We start from the raw sequence: 22,646 nt of genomic DNA, 5'->3' as shown, positions 1-22,646 counted from the left end.
TTCCCCCCTACCCAGGATCTAGTACTGTATTCCACAAGCTTTATCAAGCTTTATGCACATTCTCATCTCTTCCAGGCTAGTGTAATGTGAGCTAATGGTTCCCTGACTCTGTGGGACGAGGTCTCCAGGAGCTGGCTTTCATGTCTTCCAAAGACAGTGGTATTTGTGGCAGCCTGTTTTCTGGCTGTGCTGGTGATGGATGTTACAGGAGATCTTGTTTTTCTTGTTGATATGAAGGCTCTGGTGGGATGTGTAGAGAGTGTCTCGGATGACTGTTTCACATGAAATGCAAGTTAGACTCTGGTCACGTTAGCAAGTGGCTTAGTGTATCTTCCCCCTAAGCCTAGGCTCAACCATGGAGCCAAAACATCTGTCTTCACACTGCAGGCTCCTGTTGGTGTGACACCTTAGAGAATTCCACAGACTCGTGCATTAGAATTGTTGCTTTGTTGGGCAGCTGTGTGAGCTGACTAGGTGTGTCTCTTCGCTCTCTGTGGGTGCTGTCAGACAAACAGCAACTCACTGAGGGAAGCAGTGGTGAAAAGTCCAAAGCTTGGCTCCAGATCTGCTGCACGCATCATTCCAAGGATGCGGCTGCCTGCCCTTCTCAGCGGTAGTCCCAGATGCCCCCTGGGCCAGGTGAGGCGCTGTTCTGGGTGGGGCGCTCATCACCCTGCATCCTCCTCCGCACTCACAGAGCTCACATTCTAGCTCTGTCCCTCTGCCCGCCTTCATCCCCCACACACCCCAGCCGCTCCATCTCTTCTCAACTTAAAAGTCTGAAATGCTTTATTTGGCTTTGTAAAAAAATAATGCTAATTAGAGTCATTTATAGGATTTAATTACGTGTGTCATTCAACATAATGGTGAGTTTTTAATAGTGCCGAAATAACTCTGTGAGTTGGATGTGATTGCCAGCCTCACACTCCAGTCTCCCACTTTATTGCTTACGTACTGTAAGTTAAAAGAAGAAAAGGCGTAGATGGGAAGGAAAAATTCCGTGCTTGTAGTAGTTCTGTAATGAAACCTATTTAAAGACCTGCTGAATTTATTTCTTCAATTTTCCATAGTTTGGTGTCTCTGGAAAGGGGATGATTATATCACACTCGGGGTATAATCTAGGGTATCATGAGTCTCTTACCATCATTTGTCATAGCTTTAGGGTGGCTTTAAATTCTACACTATGTGTTTCTGAGTGTTTTAGTTTTTACTTATTTGCATAAAAGGTGGAGGGTTCTATAATATGCTTTCAAATGACAGAATACCACTTAGAACCCTGTTACTATTTCATTAAGAAAATGTAAAATATTGTTGTCATTATGCTATTTATTGTTCCAGTGCACCAATTTTGGCAAAGAAATGCTGTTTAAAGCCCCCATATGGAACAAAATAACACAGACCGAGCTGTGTTTACTCAGAGCATTTTCATACAGATGTTTGAGCCACAGAGTGGCAGATTGGCTCCCTCTGTTGCTCATTCTCTGTACCTGCAGGCAGAAAGCTAGTGAAAAGCAGCTAGTTGCCTTTTATGTGTTTATCTCTTAAATCGACATTTAGGGGTTGGGAAGTTACTCAGTGGTAGAGCAATGGGCCCCAGGTTTGATCCCCAGCTCTGAGGAAAAAATTGCATGTACAGGTCTTCTAAACCGGGTTTGCTTGGATGAGGGACACCGTTTCGTACCTTTGCTCTTTGCTCAGGTTGAGTCCAGTTGCAGCAATCAGAGCCGATGTGACCATTGCAGCTTTCAAGCGCATATATCGTTAACGTAATAAAACAACCATATTTAGCGTTTCATGGTTAATTTGGATAAATGGGAAAACGTCCCCACTTTTGCACCTAAAATAGCATTTTTGAGTATTTAAACTGAAAATAAGTGAAGTTTGAGTTTTCTCATATTTTTTTTAGACTGACTTAATTCTGAAAAATGTTATGGTTAATTGGATTTATAGTATAGTTTATATCATAGCTTTGCAGGGATCTGTTCTTTCTTGGCATGATCTGGGTCCTGGAGATCAAACTCGGGGCCCCAGGTTTGAGTGCAAATGCCTTTATCCACTGAGCCATCTCGGCTTCCCTCGCTTGGTTTGTGGGACACAGTCTTCACAGGTAGCACAGGCTGGCCTTGAATGCATGATCCCTCAGCTCGAATGGCGTCTCCCTCCATTTTGAGTGACAGGAAGTCCCAACTTTGGGAGGGAGGTTGCCGTTCTTCTCAGGACTTCCTTGAAAGAGGTTTGCCGTTTTTCCTCTCCACTTTCAGTTCTCTCGTATTAATCTGTTGTGTGCTCGTTCTTTGGAACTTACGGGAAACGAGATATGCCAACTGCATGTAAATTATAGCGTAAGGTGAGCTGGGTTTTTTTTGTTGTTGTTGTTGTTGTTTTGTTTTTTTCCAGCCTCAGGGATAGCAGCCCCACGGCATGACTCGGGCAGCCCCTGACCCCTTCAGGCCAGTGTAGCCAATGAACTCGAAATGTAGGTTTTGCGATTGCAGTTCCAGGAACAGGGACGATATTGTCCGTTGTGCTGAGCATCAGCAAGGCCACCATCATAGTTGCACCAGTACACGTTATCAGGAAGCTTAATAGTTTATGTAAACTCAAAAGACAGTGCCTCTGCATCTCCCTGAAGCGAGATGGCTGTTGACGAAATGCCTTTTGAGCCAAATACTTCACGCTAGTCATGAATACCCATAGGTACGTATTGATTTTAAAGTTCAGCTCTTTGTGAAAGACTTGAAGTACTGCTTATTTAAAAAGACTTTTGTTGGTGTCGATGTGTTTTTCTCTTTTGACAGTGATGTGAGTTGTGAGAGGCGAGAAGGACGGCCCTGCAGAGGGAAGATTGCCCTATCAGGTACGCTGGGGACTCGCCACCGTGTGGCTGAATATGTTGTTGTTAAAGGGGCTGGCATGGCTGGCCTGGCGCTCTCTGTGTTTCTTGTCTCTCCGTGGCTGAATATGTTGTTGTTAAAGGGGCTGGCATGGCTGGCCTGGCGCTCTCTGTGTTTCTTGTCTCTCCGTTTATTGTCCATACCTCCATCAGAATATTTATTCTAAATATTTTATCATTATGCACTGCAATGGCGTGGACCTTTGCGCCTTGGGGAAACCACGTCACATGTTACATACATCGGGCGGTTTTGTCCTCTGTGCCTGCTGTGGGATGTGTGGAAGATGTATTGAGTGACCCGCTTGCTGTAAGTGCTCAAGCCGGGCTGCAAACCCACAAGCTTTCTCTCTCCCTGACTTTTCTGTTCAATGATTGTCCAAGATGCAAGTTTCGTGGGGGGGGGGGGGGGGGGGGGGGGGGTTGGGGCTGTGTTTATCTTGCTTATCACGTCATACCAAAGCCGCCGTCCCTGGGCTTGGCTCCTGGGGATTGCACAGTGAACGTTGGGTAGATGACTGACCGCTTTCAGTTTGTAAAAACCAAACGGCCCCAGCCCCGCCAAGTTTTCCTTTCTGGCCCAGTTCTCTCTGTGGCTCTGTCTTCCGTTGCACAAGGCATGTGCTTTGGGCAGATACTCTTTTTTCCTTCCCTCGTTGGTTGAGACACCTCATTGGGTTGTGAACCTGCGGTCTTTTCTCCAGGATCCTGCTGCTCCTCTCTAAACCCTCTCCCCTTCTCACTCAGGCTGCAGTGATGTTTCCTGTCCGCAGAGTGAGAAGGCACCTGGCCACTAGATGGCGCCTAGGCTGTGTCGTCTCAGTTTCTCCAAAATGGCAGGGCCACCCAAGACAGTGGCGTAGAGATGCCACGCGATTAGCATGGCAGGCTTGCAAATATCCCCTCAGCACACCCTAGATACACAGTGTGCCCTGCGCCATCCTCCAGTCATAGCTGGCTTATTCCATTGGCCCGAGGTAGAGTGCCTAGCTGCCATGGCCTGCCTAGCAAGGGACTGTCCTCCACCTCCATCGCTCCCGATCATGGCTGGCCAAACGCTACCATGCAGGGAGAACAGACATACGTTTTATTTGGGACCTTCTTGGAGAGAAATTGCCCTCAGCTGAGCAAAAAGTGCTGCAGCTGCAAAAAGTGGAGCCGCACAGAAACCTGTTGCCTGTTTGGCGCTCTTTTGTGTTCACGCTTGGTCTTCCGCCACTGCTGCATTGCCTGCATCCATTAACTACTGTAGATCCTTAGAGGAGATTTTCCACCCTCACTTAAACATTGTCCTCCTTCCTCTGCTTCTCCTAAGGCACCAGCCTGTAGGCAAATGAGGTAGGTGGCCTGTCCTGTGAGTTCTGTGGTTGTCGTCATCTGCTGTCATCTTGAGAGTGCTTGTTTACCACCACTGCATTTAGAAGGGAAAAATCTACGGGGTGTGTGTGTGTGTGAGGGGTCTTTTCATGATCACAGATACCTTTATACAAAAGCCAAGGTCGTCTTCCCCAAAGCATGTTTTTTTCTTCCCAAGACATTTTTTTAAATGAAATTAAGGAGAGAAAACCCGGAAGAGGGGATGCGTGTGTCATTAACGTGATTTTGACTCACTGGACATTTGCAGCCAGGTGTCATAATGTTCCTCAGATTGCACTGTAAACAGGACAGACCTGGGTTTTGAGTCTCCTGTACCTGCTTCCACTGGCCCCAGAGCGTCATAACTATAAAAAGAACAGGTTCGTCTCCGATCCTTTCTGCAGCAGGTAATGGTGCTGTGGCCATTGGTGTGTGCTTTCACTAACTCCCAAATCAGTGACTAAGCCAACCACACACCTCAGTGGTTTCATTTTTCATTTCTTTTTTTTTCATTTTTCATATTGTGTATGCATGTGTGCATGTATGTGGGCATGTGTAAATGCATGCGTATATGTAATGTAGGGTCCTGAGGCGGAGTCATCCTCAGTCATTCTTCCACTTTATTAATATTTTGAGGGAGGGTCTGTCAGTCAAATCCACAGGTAATGACGAGTCTCTAGAGCCAGCTTTCTTGGGGGACATCCCCTACCCCCACCGTGCCCAGGCTGGAATTACAGATGATTGCCACGGCCATCCTGCATGTCAGTGGGTTCTCAGGACCCAAACTATGGTCATGCAGCAAATGCTCAGCCACTGAGCCATTGACCAAGTCCCCAGTTTTCTTTTTACAAAATTATAGCCTGGGACGTGATACGTCAGGTTAGCAATCCTGCTTGGGCCGTCTTAGGTTGCCGTAAACTGTCAATGAAGAGGAAAAAAAAAAACAACAAAAAACAAAGGTGGACGGCTGTAAGCTACAACCCGGGTGGTCGTTTGTCAGAGTCTGGGGGTTGGTTTCTGTCAGCAGAGCTGGATCCTTTGCTATCTGAAGAGTACACGGCCCACCAGGAAGCAGATGAGAACTTCTTTCCCTCCCTTTGCTTTACAGAGCTGGCATGAGGCTGGCCAGAGGGGGATTGACCCCAGGCTGGGGGGAAGCAGCTAAGGAAGCCTGGGTCAGGGTCCCTCCACAACATGCTCTCCTTCCGTGAGAGCATGACTAGGTAAAGCTTGCCCACCACAGCCAGGACAGCTGCAGTGAGAAACCGTTGACCACTGTGGAATGAGAGGGGGCAGCCATTGTGGTCAAGCACGAAGGGAGTTCTGACAGGCCATCAGCCGAGCTGTAGTTATAAGACAAAGACATTCCTATTAAAATCAAGAACAGAATAACAATGCCTATTATGTCAACATAATTTAACACTGGTTTGGGATGGTAGTTAAAATAATGACTGAAAAATGAAGCTATTGGAAATGAATAGGCAGACTGGATACTGTTTGAGGCTAATGGATGGCAGATGGATGTGACCTCAGGCAAGTTACTGAGACACTTGAATTAAAGCGTTTAATAAAATGTGACTGGATTTAGGATAAATAAATAAAAAGTGGTAGTTTTTCTTAAAACCAGCAATAACTTGCTAGAGAATATAATGGGAAAAAAGTGTAATTTACAATAAGACAACAACTCCCCTTAAAACATTAAATATACAAGAATAACCTTAATTAAAATGTAAGGGTAGGAGCTGCAGGCGGAGCTCCGTGGGAGGTTCTTCCGAGCCACTGGACCTGAGCTCCAGCCTTCATACAAAAAGCCAAAGTTAGAGAAATTGTCAAAAAGTAAATATATTGTGTAAAGATAAAATATTGAAAAAGCTGTTAGTTCCCTGGGCCAATGAGAGGGCTCAACAGATAAAGGCGTTTGCCACCAACCCTGATGACCTGAGTTCAATTCCTGGGACTCCATGGTAGGAGGAGAGAACCAAGTTCTACAAGTTGCCTCTGACCTACATACACACACACACACACACACACATGCAGACACACAGACACACACACAGATACAGAGAGAGAGAGAGAGAGAGAGAGAGAGAGAGAGAGAGAGAGAGAGAGAGAGAGGTGGGGGAAGAGTAAATACAAAAAAAAAAAAAAAGTTTTGAGTTCCTAAGTTGAGAGGGAATTTTGACCAAATCGTAAAACTCTTATAAAGAACCAGTGACAATCAGATGCCTCCGAAGGACAATTCTAGCACGGTGTTGGCATTGGGATGTGTCGTTGTTGATAACCGATTTGGTTCCATCCATGAAGTGTTTGGACCAGAAACAGACAGGGGCTCGTAATGGCGCAGCTGATAAGGAAGGCATCATAAAGCTGGGGGGGCGGGGGCGGGGGAGGGCACAGATGTGGAGCTAAAATCATGATTTAAAAGAATGTGCTTTCACTTCCAATACCCAGATTTCACACACATTTAAGAAGTTCTAAAATGATCACCTATAGAGCTAGAGAGACAGCTCGGTGGCCAAGTGCGTATTGCAGAGGTCCTGAATGGGGTTCCCAGCACCCACACGAGGGCTCACAACCACTTGCAACCTCAGATACAGCTCCCTCTTCTGGCCTTCGTGGGCATCAGGCATGCGAGTGATGCAGAGACATATATGCCGGTGAAACACCCATACACATAAAAATAAATAAGACATTTTAAAAATCAACTGTAAACAATAACTAGAAAATGTGCCATGTATATTTTGTTTTGGCTTCAGTGGGCACAATCGATTATGGAATTCAGGGGTTCATATCATGAGTGAAATAAAAATGATCAAAATAATTGTCTTTTTTTTTTTGCCTTCTTTATAGATATTCGAATACCACTGATGTGGAAAGACTCTGACCACTTCAGTAATAAAGAATGTACGTATGTTTTAAATTTGTAATCGGGAGTGTTTTCTTTAGCGCGCAGGACACAGATTTGTGATCTCCGAGGACAAAACTCTTTGGTACTGAGATACAGTGATGCCATTTGACAATAAGCCAGTGTTGGTGAACTGCGGTTTTCTGATTTGGGGTCTGCGTATCAGTTCCCTGGTGGCACAGACCAAGTACACTTTCCCATCATCGATGGGAACCTGAGTGATGGGCTCAAGGTGGAGAGATAGGGAGAAAGGTAGATCCCCCCTCTACCCCCCCCCACCCCACCCCTACCCCCACACATTAAAAAACAGCCTGGAGTAAGTCAGCAAAGGTGGTATTACTGTTTTGTTCTCCGACTAAGGCCTGGGAGGTCTCTGCTTTGCTTTGTGAGGTTATTTAACAGGATATAATGAAAAGTTTTTAGCTTGATCTTTCTTTTTTTCCTTCACTGTTTTATTGGCTGTATTCAGTCTTCACAAATCTCTGTGTTGCGTGGATCACGGACGTTAACCTCAAACGTTTCCTAGCTGTGTGAGGCGAAGCCTGAGTGACCCGATAGTCCCTTATCTGCCTTGTCTAGTGTGATGGCTTTGTTCTTCATATTCTAAAAGCTGAATGGGATTGGGCATAATTAGTTTTATATGAGGAATTTAAATCAGGTTAGTGTTTGTTTTTCAATTAGGACATAAAATTTACTTCCCCAAGGAAGGCATGTGGGAATTGAGTCAATCTTCCTGATTACTATGGAGAATAAACTTTTCCTAAAGAGCTACGTTTTCTCAATAATGAGGATTCAGCCCGTTAATCACCTAGTATTTTTAAGAATGTCACCAAACTGAAAGGCCTAGCAGCGCTGTTTTTGCATCCCCCTGTCTGTTTGATTCCTGCCTTTTGTATTCCCTTGTCTTTTTTGATTGTGCTGCCTACCTTTTGGTTGGTTGGGGTTTGGGGGTGGTTTCTTCCCTTGCTTTTAGTTTGGTAGAATTTGGCTGATATTAATGTGCCTACTCTAAAAAAATCACTTTTTTCTTAAGATTTGGACATCAACTAACAGAGGGACTCATTATGTGTGGTGATTCATTTCCTGACAAGGCGTAGAGTTGGTTAGTGATCAGATCTGACTCTGGGGATCTCTTTGGGATGCTGAGGGGCCTGACGTTTGTTTTTGGCGCTCCTTGGTTCAGGGTTGGTTTGAGTTGGGGTGAGGGGCCGTTGCATACACAGGAAGCAGCGGCTAGAGCTAGGGCAGGTCCATGCTCAGTGTGCAAGTCGAATGTCTCACATGGGTGTGGTTTGTCCCACTGGTGATGGCTTCTTCCGTTGCCTCTCCTCTAGGCACACAGCGCTACGCCATCTTTTGTTTATTCCGGATGGGAGCTGAAGTGTTTGATACCGACATGGTGATTGTGGATCAGACAATCACAGATATATGTTTTGAAAATGTCACCATATTGTAAGTATCTTTAATCTTTCAGGAGTGAAGTCTGAAGTTCTGCTTCTTTGCCTTATCTGTAAAGAAGGGCTGAGGGCTGATTACTGTCTGCTTGCTGATGGCCTACATCCTCATGGGCCTTGGATCCCTTTCAAAGCATTAACAGCTTTAAATGTTTAAAATATAGACTTTTTGGGGGGATTCAGAATAAAACAGAAATCATGTAATGAATACAAGCAGCAAATAGTTGACTCATTGGCTTTGATAAACTTTATATAAATATTTGTATTTCTATCACTAACCAAGCTATGAGGATAATGGAATTTCGCTTTATGTTTGACATACAGTGAATTTGAATTTGGGCATAAAGCTGATTTTATTTTATTTTTTTTACTTCACAGGAAATTTAGTGCCGAAAGTAATAAAGTGTGATAAAGCAAGTTTACTTATGAGCCGTTTTCTAAGTTCTTATCATGGTGTTGGGGTGTTCTTTCTCTTACAGTGGACTTCTCATTCAAATAATGAAGGACAGCCTGGCTGTCTTAGGGGCTGTTTTATTGTCCTGCTCTGTGCCGGCTCATTTTATGATGGTCATCATACAGAGAGACAGAAACAGCTCCTCGGGTAGCCGTGGAGATCATGTTTAACCACCATGAATTTTTCCTGGCCTCTCTTTCAAAGACTTCGTTGGCCTCCCTCCTCCTTGTGGCATTTGTTTCTTGGGAGCCTTCAAGATGCCATTGCCGTATCGAGTGGTCATAGCTGCCGAAGCTGCTCACGTGGAGTCGGTAGCCCGTCCTTTGCCGTGGCCATTGACACTTGAGACTTCAGAGGCCTGCTTTCACCAGTCACGTAACACTGACAGGACCATGACAGATAGCATCTGTGGCTTCTGTGCGAGTGTCCCGGAGTAATTGTGTAGGACAAAGCAACATGTCACCCTGGGCTATTAGCAGCAACACAGGCCATTTCAAAAGTTGTGTCTAAGCCAAAGGAATTTAGTTATGTCCCACCTCAGGAACAGTCCCGAGCTATTGTATAATTTAGGCTCCAGTGTATTTCCTTCATTATCTCTATATCTTTATTTCTATTTTCAGATGTTGCTAATGACATTTTGTTTCTTGCCAAAGCTATCCCACTCACTCACTAATTGGCCCCTTTCTTCACATCACTCTGCTATTGTTTGTCTTTTACCACAAAGACAAAAGTTAGATGGACTGCCCTCCCCCACCGCAGGAAGAACAATACAAATGACTTGGAAGACAACATATGATTTATTGGAGGGTTTTTTTTTGTATAAATATTTTAAATTGGCCTAAAAATAGCTGCTGACAAATGTTCTAAATGTTAAAAAATGTGCTTTTTGTTATGATGCTTGTTTTTAATAAGTCTTCAATATTTATGAATCTCTGGTTTTCTTCTAAATATTGACATTTGTTACTCATTACCAGGAATACTGTATGTTTAGAAGTTGCCAAGTAAGAAACTATAAAAATAACTGGAAGTTGGTCCTTGGCTCTCTCCAAACTGTAGATTGGCCATTTGAATTGTAAACCCCGTGATTGACTCCTTTCTGTCTTCAGGTTTTGTCTTCAGGTCCCATCTGCAGATGGAGGCGGTCCTTAAGTGTGTTCTGCTCTTTCGGAACAACACAGTGGGTTTCTGTGCACATGGCAGTTTATTGTGCCTAGAAAGTGGGAAGCCGGTCTCTGTGCTCGCTAAACCATTGCGTTTCTATTGAGTTCTTTATCTGTTGATTTCCTTTGTGTACATGTTGGTGTGGGGGAGTGAGGGGACAGTTGTGCAATGGAGCGGGGTGTGGAGGTCAAAGGACACTTCCAGGGAGACCTTAGCCTTTTACCTAGTGTGAGCCAGGATCTGATTTTTACTGGTCACTGTTGCATGTACCAAACAAGCTGGCCAGTGGGCTTCTGGGGATTCTCCTGTGTCTGCCTCCAGTCTTACTGCAGGAATGCTAGAATTATAGACATGGGCCACCACATCTGATATATGGGCTTGGGAACCCAAACTAAGGCCCTTATGCTTGTTAAGCAAGTACCTACCCACTGAACCATCTCCCTGGCCAAACTGGAGAATTTCTGAATAGGTTTTAATCAATGCCTGTCGGGTCCCTTCTACTTGGAGGCACGGTACTTCATCAAGGCAGTGCCTGCCCTCTGGGAGCCTATGTTTTCAAGTACACCCCGTAATCTTGGTTTCTGTGGTCCTTTCCCTCTCTGTAACCAATCAGTGACATGTTGATAGCTGTTGGCGACAGTGAGGCAGTGGATTGACTGTCTGGGTATGAAGACAAATGGGAATTTGAGGTCCCATGGATTCTGTTCAGGAGGGATAGTTGTTTCAGGAAATTACAGATATAATATAAATTCTTTGAAAGTTTTGATGGGAAAGGACTGTGAAGGGAAAAAACCAGCAGGATCGGAGAGTTTTACTCTTTATATTTTTTAAGTATTACGCCTGTGTATGTTGGCTCAAAGGGCTTGCTTGTTTGCGTGTGTTCTGTGTGCACACACACGTTCTTGTGTGTGTGCCGCCGTGAATGTGTGTGGGGGTGTTCATGCTCATATGTGCATAAGTGTCTGGAGGCCAGAGGACAACTTTGGGCCCTGTCTACTGTATTTTTAAAGACAGTCTCTTGCTGGCCTAGAGCTCACTGATTAGGTTAGGCTACCTGACCAGGAGACCCCGGGGATCTTCCCCGGGGATCTCCCTAGCCCTGGGGTTAACAGGCTCCTGCCACTGTGCTTGGCTTTTTTTTTTTTTTTTTAAATAGGTTCTGGGGCGTGAACTCAGGTACTCATGGTTGCTTGGCAAGTATTTCACCAAAAAAAAAAAAAAAAAAAAAATCACTCCCCAAGTCTCCAAGACTCTGGTTTAGCCCTAAAAGTTACAGTGACCCTCCAAAGCTGTTCAGAAACTAAATAAACGTGGAAACTGTGTCTCCCCACGTATGTCTTAAAGGCCGGTGTTGGAATATTGTAAAGACGTCTAAGGCGTTGCAGGTTTATCTTCTGAATCCGACTCCCAGCATTCTGACGGCTCTCGTTCTCAGCCCCGACGCCGGACCAGACTTCCGGATCAAGGTGGAGGTGTACAGCTGCGGCGCCGAGGACTCCAGCTTCACCGCCACCCCCAGAAAGCTGGCTAAAAAGTTGAAGACGTCCATCAGTAAAGCCGCCGGAAGGAAGATAAGCTCGGCGCTGCAGGAAGAGACCCCGGAGGCGTGCGTGCTCGTCAGCTCCGTCGCGTAAGCCTCCTAATGTAGCTAGCGGTGTGCGGCCTTTTCAGAGTACCGCCTTTAGACGTGTGTTTGCGTTTTCAACGGGGGCAACAGCCTGAAACCGAAGGAAACCCCCGCTCGCTTTTGGTATTGACCCCGCTGAGATGCCCTTAGCCCCTTCCTTTGAAGGATGGAAGTCGGGTGACCTGCTCTGTAGTTGTTTGGAATTCCACATCTACCAGAAAGACCAAGTGTTTTCCTCCCAAGGGGCCTGTATTTGCCAAGTAGCTGCTTCCTGAAGGTCTGCTAATTGGATTTTCCATATGTGTGCCATTTTTTCTTAATGTTTTATCCCTTTAACAAACCAATACCATATTATTATCCCATTTAACAATTTTAAAAGTAAGTCCTTGTGTAACCTCATAGTCTGTACTCAAATTGTACAGTCCTGAAGAAGCCCCTTTGAGGTGTGTTGGTTCAAATCAGGAGCAAATGAAGTCGGTAATGACACATTTGAGTGAGTCTAAATTTTAGGCTTATTTTAGTCTGTTACAATTCCATCCACTGGTTTTCCTTGACCTTATTTATGGAAGAGACCAGGTCTTGTAGGGTGCCTGTATTTGTAATCTAGCTGATTGTATCTCTGTGCTCTTGTTAAAACATTTCCCTGACTCCCGTGTTTCCTGTCCCCTTGTGATAGATCTGAGGGACTGGTTGGATCAGGTTCTCCTTGGGGCCCTGATGCTTTCTCTCTTTAGATGAACTTGGACTGTGTTTTCCCATCAGGAGGCCCTGCCCCATGTGTGAGTTCAGGAGTTTCCAGCCTGATGTGTCCACTACGAAGCTGGCTACCTGTCCTCTAGTTGATGCTTTTAGCGGCTGTTGACTATGGCTCATGGTTTTGTTGGAGATTATAATGCGATGGCTCCCTACACATGCTCTGTATTTCTTCTTTTTAATTACTTCTTTGAGAGTTTCATGCAATGTGTTTATCACACTGGTCCTCTGTCCTCTTCTCCAGCTCTCCCCAGATCCATCCCCCACTTCCTACCCACCCAACTTTGTGTGTCCACCCCTTCCCCAAACCCTTCAAGAGTGATCCCTGCTGCCCCAGTATTCTTGGCTGTGTGGATCATGGTTGATTTACGAGGGAATACAGCCTTAGAGAATGCTGTCTTTCTCTTTGCCAGCAGCTCACAATCTCCAGTAGCTCCATGGCTAGTGGTGGGCGGTGTGTCCCACTTCACTGTCCGTGCTGGGATTTGGTCTGGCTTGGGCTTACACAGTGGTTGTGCACGCTGTCACAACCACTGTGAGTCCATAAGAGTGGCTGCCCCGCTGGGCCCCTGATGTTTCCTCATGGTCATCTGCCACCTCTGGCCCTTGGATGCTTTTCACCCTGTCTTCCACAATGATCCCTGAGCCTTGGGAGGGGGAGATACAGTGTCGATGTTCCACTGCTCTGTGTTTCTCCCTAAGCCGGCACTCTTGGAGAGAAAGAAGGCAATGCCTTCACCAGTTCTCTGGCTGCCGCGGCAAGCAAGTCAGTGGAGAGGGAAGAGAAGAACAAAAGGACTCTTACGCTTCACCAAGTTCTAGATCCAAGTGTGGGCTGGTCACAAGCATGTTTTTATTGGAGCTCTCGAGTTTTTGCACATTGGTGTTTTCTTGTGTCGTAGTCCGAATTCTCCATCCTCTGTCACGGGAGGCCTTCAGAATGACCCGTGCATCCTTTCACCGAGCTGATCTTTGGAGGTGTCCTTGCTGCGTGCTGCAGCCGGCTGTTCCTTGTTCATTGTGTTGTTTCCTGCTGAGCCCGGAACCAGCATTTCTGCCCAGAGCCCGGACTTCCCTTGTGCGATTTCTTTAAACATTGTGTTTTTCTCCACAGTTTTCGTGTCTGTGTTTCATTGGGAAATCGTTGACTCGGCCACATTCCTGGAATTTTTTGTGTGTGTGTGTGGCTAATAGAGCTGGCTCTTCAGCATGTCCAGAAGGGTCTCTCATTACAGACATGAGATATTCTAAGTGTTGATCCTGGAAGCCTCAGTCATCAAGATGTAGCTAAGAACTCTTCCCATGCCAGATGTCCTGATGGCTTTCCACTGTGTTGTTTTGATGTCTTTTGTTTGTTTGTTTGTTTTGTTTTTGTTTTTTTCAAGATAGGTAGCCCTGGCTGTCCTGGAACTTGCTCTGCAGACCAGGCTGGCCTGGAATGCTGAGATCCACCTGCCTCTGCCTCCCAGCGATGGGAGTAAAGGCATGTGCCTCCATCGCCTAGCTTTTTTTGATGGTTTTGATAGAGGCTGGAACTAAGAACTGTGCTGTATGCCGTGACTGACTGCACAAGTGTCTAATGGGTAACACTGTTAACACTAGGTGTTTGCAGTATAATACTAGGTATATTTTTGATTATAGTTCATTCAGATTTACCAAAATGCCATCTGTAAGTCATTAAATTGCTTTTATGATCCATGAATAAATGCATCTTAATTTGAGGTCTAAGAACAGTCCCCCAAAATTCTCTCCAACACAGATGTTAAAACAGAGGCAGGGGGCCTTTGTTGTTCTTCCTTGAGATATATATTTACATGGAGATCCTGTTGGAGGGGTTGCTGGACCAGATCTTAATTCCATCATAAGGTATTTGTATTTGTTACTTTTCTGTGGCTGTGATAGTACACCATGGCTGAGGTGATTTGTAGAAGGAAGAGTTTATCATGGCTGAGGTGATTTGTAGAAGGAAGAGTTTATTTGGGCTTACGGTTCCATAGAGTTAGAGTCCGTGATGGCAGAGCAAAGGCAGGCAGGCAGGATCAGGAAGCTGAGAGCTCACATCTCAAAGTGCAAGACCAAAGCAGAAAAAGTGTACTGGGAACTACGGAAGGCTTTGCAACCTCAAAGCTCACCCCCACAACCCCCACACCCCAACATACCCCATACACACCCCACCCCACCCCCACCCCCGTGACGTGACACGACACGCTTCAACAAAGCCACACGTCCTGAGCCTCCTCAAACAGACACACCAACTGAGGACAAATCATTCAAATGCCAGAGACTATGGGGGGCATCTCATTCAGACCGCCACAGTAGTAGAAGCATTTCTTATTTATAGAGATTACATAATTCTACTTTCAGATCAGGATACCTTAGAATGGAAAGAGACCGTGGCGGTAATTACCTCGTTCAGTGGTTGCGTGTCCAAAGAGCAACATTGCCTAAGAACTAGCAGAACCACGAGGGTCTTCCAGCTGTGCCTGCATGCTGCATTTCCCCTGGGCCCTTATCTCCTCCCCTGGAAGGCAGAGATGCTTAGCCCCGCCCCTTGTTCTCAGGGACATTTGGGGGTTTTCAGACATCCTGAAATCAAGTGACAATAATGAACAGAATTCTAAACACTTGAAAACTGTCGTTTGACAATGAGTAACTTAATTTTTTATTGTATCACATACTACTTGTGTGACCCAAGGCAGATTAATATACCCTTTGCCTTGCCCCACACAAAGAGAAAAATGATAATAATGCAATAATGTCTAATTCTATAGTATCATTATGAAATTCAATAAGCTAATTCTTGGACTTTGTATATGGTAGGTATTTAATAACTGTACCTTTATGTTATTGTTACTGTCTTTTTTCCAGGGTTTTGTTTTTTGTTTTTGTTTTTTTCTGAGTTCTTGCAGAAGCACTACATTTAGAACCTTGACACGGGACCATGTAGTGCAGATGTGCTTTCATGTTCAGCCCCCTTTGTAATTTCGTAGAAGATAATGTAGACGAGGCTGGACCCTCTGTCAGGCCTGCATTTCTCTGAAGCATGGCAGTTTTCCTCATGGTCTCCTGTTTGTCAGATTGCTGCTCAGAGGGACAAGTGTCCTCCTCTTGATTCTTCTAGTCACATTTGGCTCTACAATTTGCCCCTGAATTCAAATGCTAAGGGTTTTTTGTTTGTTTGTTTGTTTGCTTTTATAGAAGTGTTTCAGGAAACTTTGATTATTTTCTACCACTAAAAATCTGTCAACAGATGTGATAATACCACTGATTGCATTTTACCCAGCCTTGTTCTCTGAGTTCCAGCATTTTCTTGGCCTTCAGGTTTGAATAAAGAGTGTGCTGGCTCACACACAGCCCACAACTCCTCTAAACATTCCCTTTGGTACTTGGTAGGAGTTTGTGAATAGCATTGGTATTCAGAGAGCATAACAGAATATATTTTTGCTTTTCTAATAGAGATCAAGTTCAGTGTTGAGACTCCCACTGCAGGGCTTATTTAGTCTTTAACCAAAATGAGTGCATATAAAATAGTATGTATCTAGGAGATGGTATGTGACCAAATATAGCTATTTTTTTTCTTGGCAAGAATGCATTTTTTTCTGACAGCCATCTAAGTAGTCTTTATTTTTCGTATTACTTGACCCCTCCCCCCAATATTATAGCAATCAGCCTACTTGATAGAAAAAATGTAGCTGATTAAACTTTTGGGAACTCAGTATTAGGGTTGGCGCAAAGGAATGAGTGTAATGTTTTAGAAACAAAATGTTAGCCTGACTAGAATGCTTTAAAAGTGAAGTCATTGTTGGTTTGGAAGATGCCCATGTAATTAGTCATGGGCTAAAAATGAAGCGACTTCAAATACCATCATAAAATGGTATTGTTGGGCTTCAAGAAGACAGTGAACATTTTTGGTAATTTTTAGTATGTTCCCTGATGTGACTCATTTTTCTCTTTTTTATCTGTGGGATTTAGGCTTGATGAAATCTCTTTAGCTAGATCTTGCCAGTTCCTCTAATAGCTGAATTAACTCTTTTATGCTTCTTGGTAACCAGGACAGTATTCTTTGTTGTTGAAGCACACTTAAAACAAAAATTTCATCAAAACCTGTAGTATCATTTGTGACATTTTAATTGACTAAAAGACAAACTAAATTAAAAAAAAAAAAAAACAAGAAGCTACTCAGGGGAAGAGATGGCTTCCAAGTTAAGAGCACTGGTGCTCTTTAAGGCCAACACTTGTCTGTGACACCAGTTCCACGGCAAGTGACGTCCTCTTCTGGCCGCTGAGGGTGCCGCGTGCGCACACTCACACACACACACACACACACACACACACACACACACACACACACACTGCACAGATGTACCTGCAGGCAAAACACACACATATAAACTAAAGAGAAATACCCCAAGAAGGCACCGTGCCGCCCTCTAAATCAGAATGCAGGTCTAAACCAATGCTCCTAACACATCCCCAGCATGAATGGGGCCTTTGCGGTTTGAAACAACACTGTTAAAAAGTTTGACAGTGTGAAGGGTAAGATGGTTTCTAAATTTCACTGAGGAATCACTCAGCATCCACATAGAACTGGCCTCGGAAAAGACCACGCAGCAGCTAAGTCCTGAGGGCCCTTGGGCTTCAGAGCTTGCCAGTCACTCCGGATTCTTGCATGTGGTCACTGTGTTTTTGTTTTCTTTGAAAAGAGCCCTTTAATTTTAAGCTAGTTGTCAGTGAGACATAAAGACAGCCTGGCATAGTGGGACCCCCGTCCTTAGCCGCCAGCAAGTCAGTTACATTCTCTGAACTCCATGCGCTTCATTTGCAAAGGTGAGTCAAAAGTATCTACCCTGCTCACCCCGAGCCCAGAGATGCTGTCTCCCAGGGTCTTCAAGGAAAGGAAGTGGTCACAGTTCTGCCATTCTTCCCAAGTAGGCATAGCCCTGAGATCTCTGCCAGCCATTGGTGTTGCAGAGGTGGTTTTCAGCTGCTACCACTTAAACCACCCCAACCATGTCATTGGGAAAGTGGCAGGAGCTTCAGGACTAGAATCTAGAGAATATTGTCGTGTTCACCTGCTCTGGAGAGGATGCTGTGTGCGCCTGCGCGGATGTCTTCCTCCCGGGCTCTTAAGCCCCTCCCTGTGCTGTGTTCACGCTCCTGCTTAGGCTCCACCCCCAGCCTTCCTCCGAAGTCACTCGGTAGTTAACCAATTATCTTCCCTGGCCATATCATCTGTTGGCTATATTCTAGCGTACCCATGTTAGAGGGGATTATTTATTAGTGCCTTTCTTTTTCATATTGTTCTTTTTTAGATGTGCCCTTCCTAGGACCTGGAGGGTAATGTTCTATGTATTTACCTTTTAGTACTTGAGGAAGGGGGTTTTTGGGCAGGATCGTGTTTAAAAGCCTGTGCTGGTTAGGTTTTTGTTTTTTTTTTTTTTTTTTTCTTGTCAACTGGACACAAGCTAGGGTCATCTAAGAAGAGTGAACCCCAGTTGAGGAAATACCTTCATCAGATTGGCTTGTAAGCAAATCTGTGGGGTGTTTTCTTGATTAATGATTAATGTGGGAGGACCCAGCCCAATGTGGGTGGTGCCACCCCTGGGCAAGTGGTCCTGGAGTATATAAGAAAGCAGGCTGAGCAAGCCATGTGGATGAAGCCAGTAAGTAGCCCCCATTCCGAAGCCTCTCCTTCAGTTCCTGCCTCCAGGCTCCTACCGTGACATCCCTTCATGACTGACCATAAGCTATAAGATGAAATAAACCCTTTCCTCTCCAAGTCCCTTTGCTGTGGTGTTTGTCACAGCATTGGAGAACAACCTCACCTAATACAAAGCCCAAGGAAAAAAATGAAGCCTGTAATTTGGTCTTTGTATAATTTTTTTGCCTATTATGCCCTCTCCCCAATGCTCCAAGTGAGCATACATGCATGGGAGCTCTCGGCACTACGGGGCAGATCTCTAGTTCCTGTGGTCTGTCACTTTACCTCCTAAAGGATTTTGCAGAATTTGTTTTCTTCCCTAACCCAAGAGATCTCTCTATTCCCCACTCAGAGCTGATCCTTATGTTCCAAATGCTGTGGATACTCTTGACCGTCACTGAATTTGCGTGCCCTCACCCCATCCGATCCACTGCCCACTTCACTTGCCTCTGTGTGTCTAGGGCTCATCTGCTTGAGCACTAGATCCCACTAGACCTGTCGTCTCAGTGACTGGGACGCTCCCTTCCCACTTCCTGCCTCCCTAGGCTGTAGTTACAAGTTTTCCTGTGTCCTGCCCGGTCTGCAGCCGCTCAGACCCCAATAAACACACAGAGGCTTATATTAATTACGAATTCTATGGCCATTAGCTCAGGCTTATTACTGCCTGGCTCTTACACTTAAATTAACCCATAATTCTTATTTATGTTTAGCCATGTGGCTTTGTACCTTTTCTCAGTTCTGCCTTGGCATTTTGCTTCCTCTGTGTCTGGCTGGTGACTCCTCACTCAGCCTTCCTCTTCCTAGAATTCTCCTTATCTGCTTGCCCCACCAATACTTCCTGCCTGGCTACTGGCCAATCAGCGTTTTATTTATCAACCAGTCAGAGCAACATATTCACAGCATACAGAATGACATCCCACAGCATTAGTGACTGCCCCTTGCCTGCCTCCTTTGCTCATTGCTTGTCAACTCAGTCCAAAACATTGTATTTGATCATCAGCCTTTATTTGGTTTTCTAGCTTTCATTAAATTTCATCTCGTACCTGAAATTCCCAAATGTAGATGCTCGGTGTTGTCTGCCTCTAGACTCAACACCTGCCTGCCTGCCCAATAACGGACACTTAAATTAAATTACTCCAAACTCAATTCCATATCCAGTCCTCCTTCAGTCTGTCCCATTTCAGTTAATGATTCCCTTTTCCTAGTGACTTGAACACACAGCCTTGACGAGAGCTGTGTTCACACCGACTCAGCTTGGAGAAGGCATGAGGAATGTCACCTCCTTCTGCCCTGTCCCAGTTAATGCTTCTGTTTTCACTTTCGTCCCCGAGGTCTGTCCTCCACACAACAGCCACAGGGACCACTTTATTCTGGTAGAACTCACACCGTAGCAGCGGCCTCTATCTGAAACCCACCAATCTCCAGGTGTCACTTGGAGAACAATTTGGCGTCTTTATGCTGCACTCCGGTGAGGGCTGTGTGTACTTCTGCCCCTCACTGGCCCATTGGACAGTGGTGTCACTGCGCTTCTCCCTCACTGCTGGGAATGTCTTTCTGTATGCTGTGAATGTGTTGCTCTAATGGATTGATAAATAAAATGCTGATTGGCCAGTAGCCAGGCAGGAAGTATAGTATAGGCGGGATAAGCATAGAGGAAAATTCTGGGGAGTAGAAGGCTGAGTCAGGAGATGCTGCCAGCAGCCGCCGCCATAAGAAGCAAGATGTAAGGATACCAGTAAGCCACAAGCCTCGTGGCAAGGTATAGATTTATAGGAATGGGTTAATTTATGATGTAAGATCTAGCTAGCAAGAAGCCTGAGTCATTAGGCTACATAGTTTTATTTAATATAAGCCTCTGTGTGTTTACTTGGGTCCAAGCGACTGTAGGACTGGCAGGTAAGAGAGATTTGTCCTGACCACGGGCCAGGTGGGACATAGGAGAACTTCAGCCACACCTCACTACAGTCCAGCACCTCTTGGGTGTTTGAGCCACGCCTGACCTGTGCTTCCATGGCCCTTCCTACTCTGGCCATGGCTCCTTGCTCCCATTCAGGTCTCTTAGCTTGTGCATGAGGAGCCTCCTCTCTGCTCACCTGAGGTAACCTCTTTTCACCTTAATCCTCCTCCTGTGCCTCAGTTAGCCTCACCTACCTGATACAGTTACGTATTTTTTTTTCACTTTTTCCTTGCTTGTAAGAGAGCACGCCTCCACCCTTCATTGCTTACTGCCGTAGCCTCAGTGACAAACTCAGACAGCTCTGCTTCATTGACAGCAATCTTTTTCCAAGAGAAAAAGCACATTCTGCATTCAGTCATTGATAGGAAGTCTGTTTCTTTTTGTTTCACAAGGGAAAATGATATTGCTTTATCAATTTAAAACACTTATAGTTTTCAGAAGATGTACTCGCATAAAACAAATGAGCATCCAGGGAGAATGCGTCATATATTATACCTTGTTACCACACAGCTGGCACCGTATTAACAGGCAGCTTTGTGTGCTCTTAGCGCTCTCCTTGCGATTGTGGTCTTCGGCTACTGTGATTTCTTCTCCAGTGCTTCCTTAATTTTGCAGGGGTAACGGGGGACTCACATAGATGTTAGGGAAAAGTAAGAGCTAATTAGGCTCTGTGGAAACGTGCATAGTGTGAGTCAGCGCTAGCAGAGGGTAGCCCACATGGAGCAGAGGATAGCTCACACCAGAGCATGAGAGGTTAGTGGCCTCAGTGGCGATATGATTCTCAGTGACCTTGTGCAAAAATGTGCAAGTTTGACGTCCCCGCAGCTGCTCAGAATAGCTGAAATTGTGTTCATGCCTCACTCTGTTAAAAGGGTCAAGTTGAAATATGGAAATAAAGATAGGAGTTTTCCTACATAAACATCAGCCGGTAGCACTGTGTGTTGGAAGTTGTTCTGATCAGTCCAAGTAAGGATCATACAGTGAAAAACCAAGAGAGGGGCTGGAGCAAAGGCTCAGTGGTTCAGAGCACTGGCTACTCTTCCAGAGGACCTGGGTTCAACGCCTAGCACCCACATGGCTGCTCACAACCATCTGCAGCTCTAGCTCCAGGAGATCTCATGCCCTCTTCTGGCCTCCATGGGCACCAGGCACAGACATACATGCAGGCAAAACACTCTCGCACGTGAAACTTAAAACATAATTTTTTTCAAAAGAAATTTTGCTGGAAAACGTTCTCTGGAACATCCTTTTATTTTAGAGGAGGTGCATATGTCCCCCTACACCTGCTGTGTGCACATTTTATATTGTAGAGATTCCATAAAAGAATGCCTACGTGCTTGCTAACTGTGTGCATATTTTTATTATAGAGATCCCATTAAAGATTTAGTGGGAGGTAAGTTTGTAAAACATCACCTGGCACAGTGAATGAGAATTCCCATCAGACCTTTCTTTTCCCCAGAGTTGGCCTGTGTCTGGGTGCACACGTGTACCTTTAACCCACTCCTTGATGTTTGGAGAGAAAAATAATAAAACCATAGAAACTCATAAAATTAAGGTTACTCGCATAGAAAAATACAGTTGTTATTTGTGAACAGATTTTTTTTTTTTGGTCCTTTTTTGGGCATTGAAATTAGGCCTCACACACACAAAGTGGTAAGTACTTTGCCACTAAGCTACACAACCCCAGCCCCGAATTCAAGTTTATAACCATTAGCTAGCAAGATACAAATTCCATCTCCACAATGTCTAAGAATTCTGGCAAGTGTGCTATAGTGAGTAGTGAGATGTGACAGCCTCGGGCTCCCCACACTGCGGGTAGAAACTCCAGACCTTTCAAGTCCACAACCGGAAGGCGATTGCGTTTGTCAGACAAAGCCAGCAGGAAATAAAGTGGTAAAGGCAGATGCTAACAGTGCACGCTCACACAGGGAGCAGAAGCCGGCAAGGACGATGCTCCACTTTAATTTGTATTGAGGTGTTTTAAGAGGAGATTAAAAGAGAGGGGGCTCAGAGTCGTGGAAGTGGAAATGCCAGACAGCCACAAGGAGAGTCCTGAGTGGGTCTGGGTGCAGCTTACCTGGTCTTACCAGCTGGGACATCAACAAGTTAGGCTGTCTGAACAGACTGGGAGATGGGGACGCACCTGTCCTTCAAGGTGGGCTGAGACCAACGTGAAGTTCTTCATGCAGCCTTGAGTTTTCTCGGCCTCAGACCGTGAGCTCTTAGAATGTTGGTGTTGAGATCTACATAGGCCCAGGTTGAGGCCCAGTTCAGTAGAAGGCTTAGAGAAGCCTGGCTAGGGTTTGGTCAAGGTGGTCTCTGTCAGAGCTTGCCCTCGGAAGTCCATGTAGTTCTAGGTCTCACTACCCTTCTCTCAACTTGCCATGA

General features: G+C 45.2%; 1 protein-coding gene across 3 annotated transcripts in view; it reads left to right on the top strand.

Annotated features, from left to right (window-relative positions):
* Positions 1 to 22,646, top strand: part of Rtkn2 (rhotekin 2) — a 67,581-nt gene that overhangs the window by 16,772 nt on the left and 28,163 nt on the right. Inside the window, exons 1-5 of one of the 3 annotated variants that reach the window (XM_052744798.1) lie at positions 2,799 to 2,857; positions 4,206 to 4,228; positions 7,097 to 7,150; positions 8,486 to 8,603; positions 11,656 to 11,850. In XM_052744798.1, coding sequence (XP_052600758.1) covers positions 7,114 to 7,150; positions 8,486 to 8,603; positions 11,656 to 11,850 — 350 coding nt within the window. In that variant the 5' untranslated portion in view covers positions 2,799 to 2,857; positions 4,206 to 4,228; positions 7,097 to 7,113. Of the gene's footprint in view, positions 1 to 2,798; positions 2,858 to 4,205; positions 4,229 to 4,362; positions 4,654 to 7,096; positions 7,151 to 8,485; positions 8,604 to 11,655; positions 11,851 to 22,646 lie in introns of those variants that run through there. The other 2 variants (XM_052744797.1, XM_052744799.1) reach the window with 2 other exon arrangements.

This window comes from Peromyscus californicus, unplaced genomic scaffold, assembly GCF_007827085.1.
Source record: "Peromyscus californicus insignis strain IS unplaced genomic scaffold, ASM782708v3 Scaffold_19__1_contigs__length_69161282, whole genome shotgun sequence".
NCBI lineage: Eukaryota > Metazoa > Chordata > Mammalia > Rodentia > Cricetidae > Peromyscus > Peromyscus californicus.
Note: the sequence above shows the minus strand (reverse complement) of the source record. Positions and strands in the feature narration are given on the sequence as shown.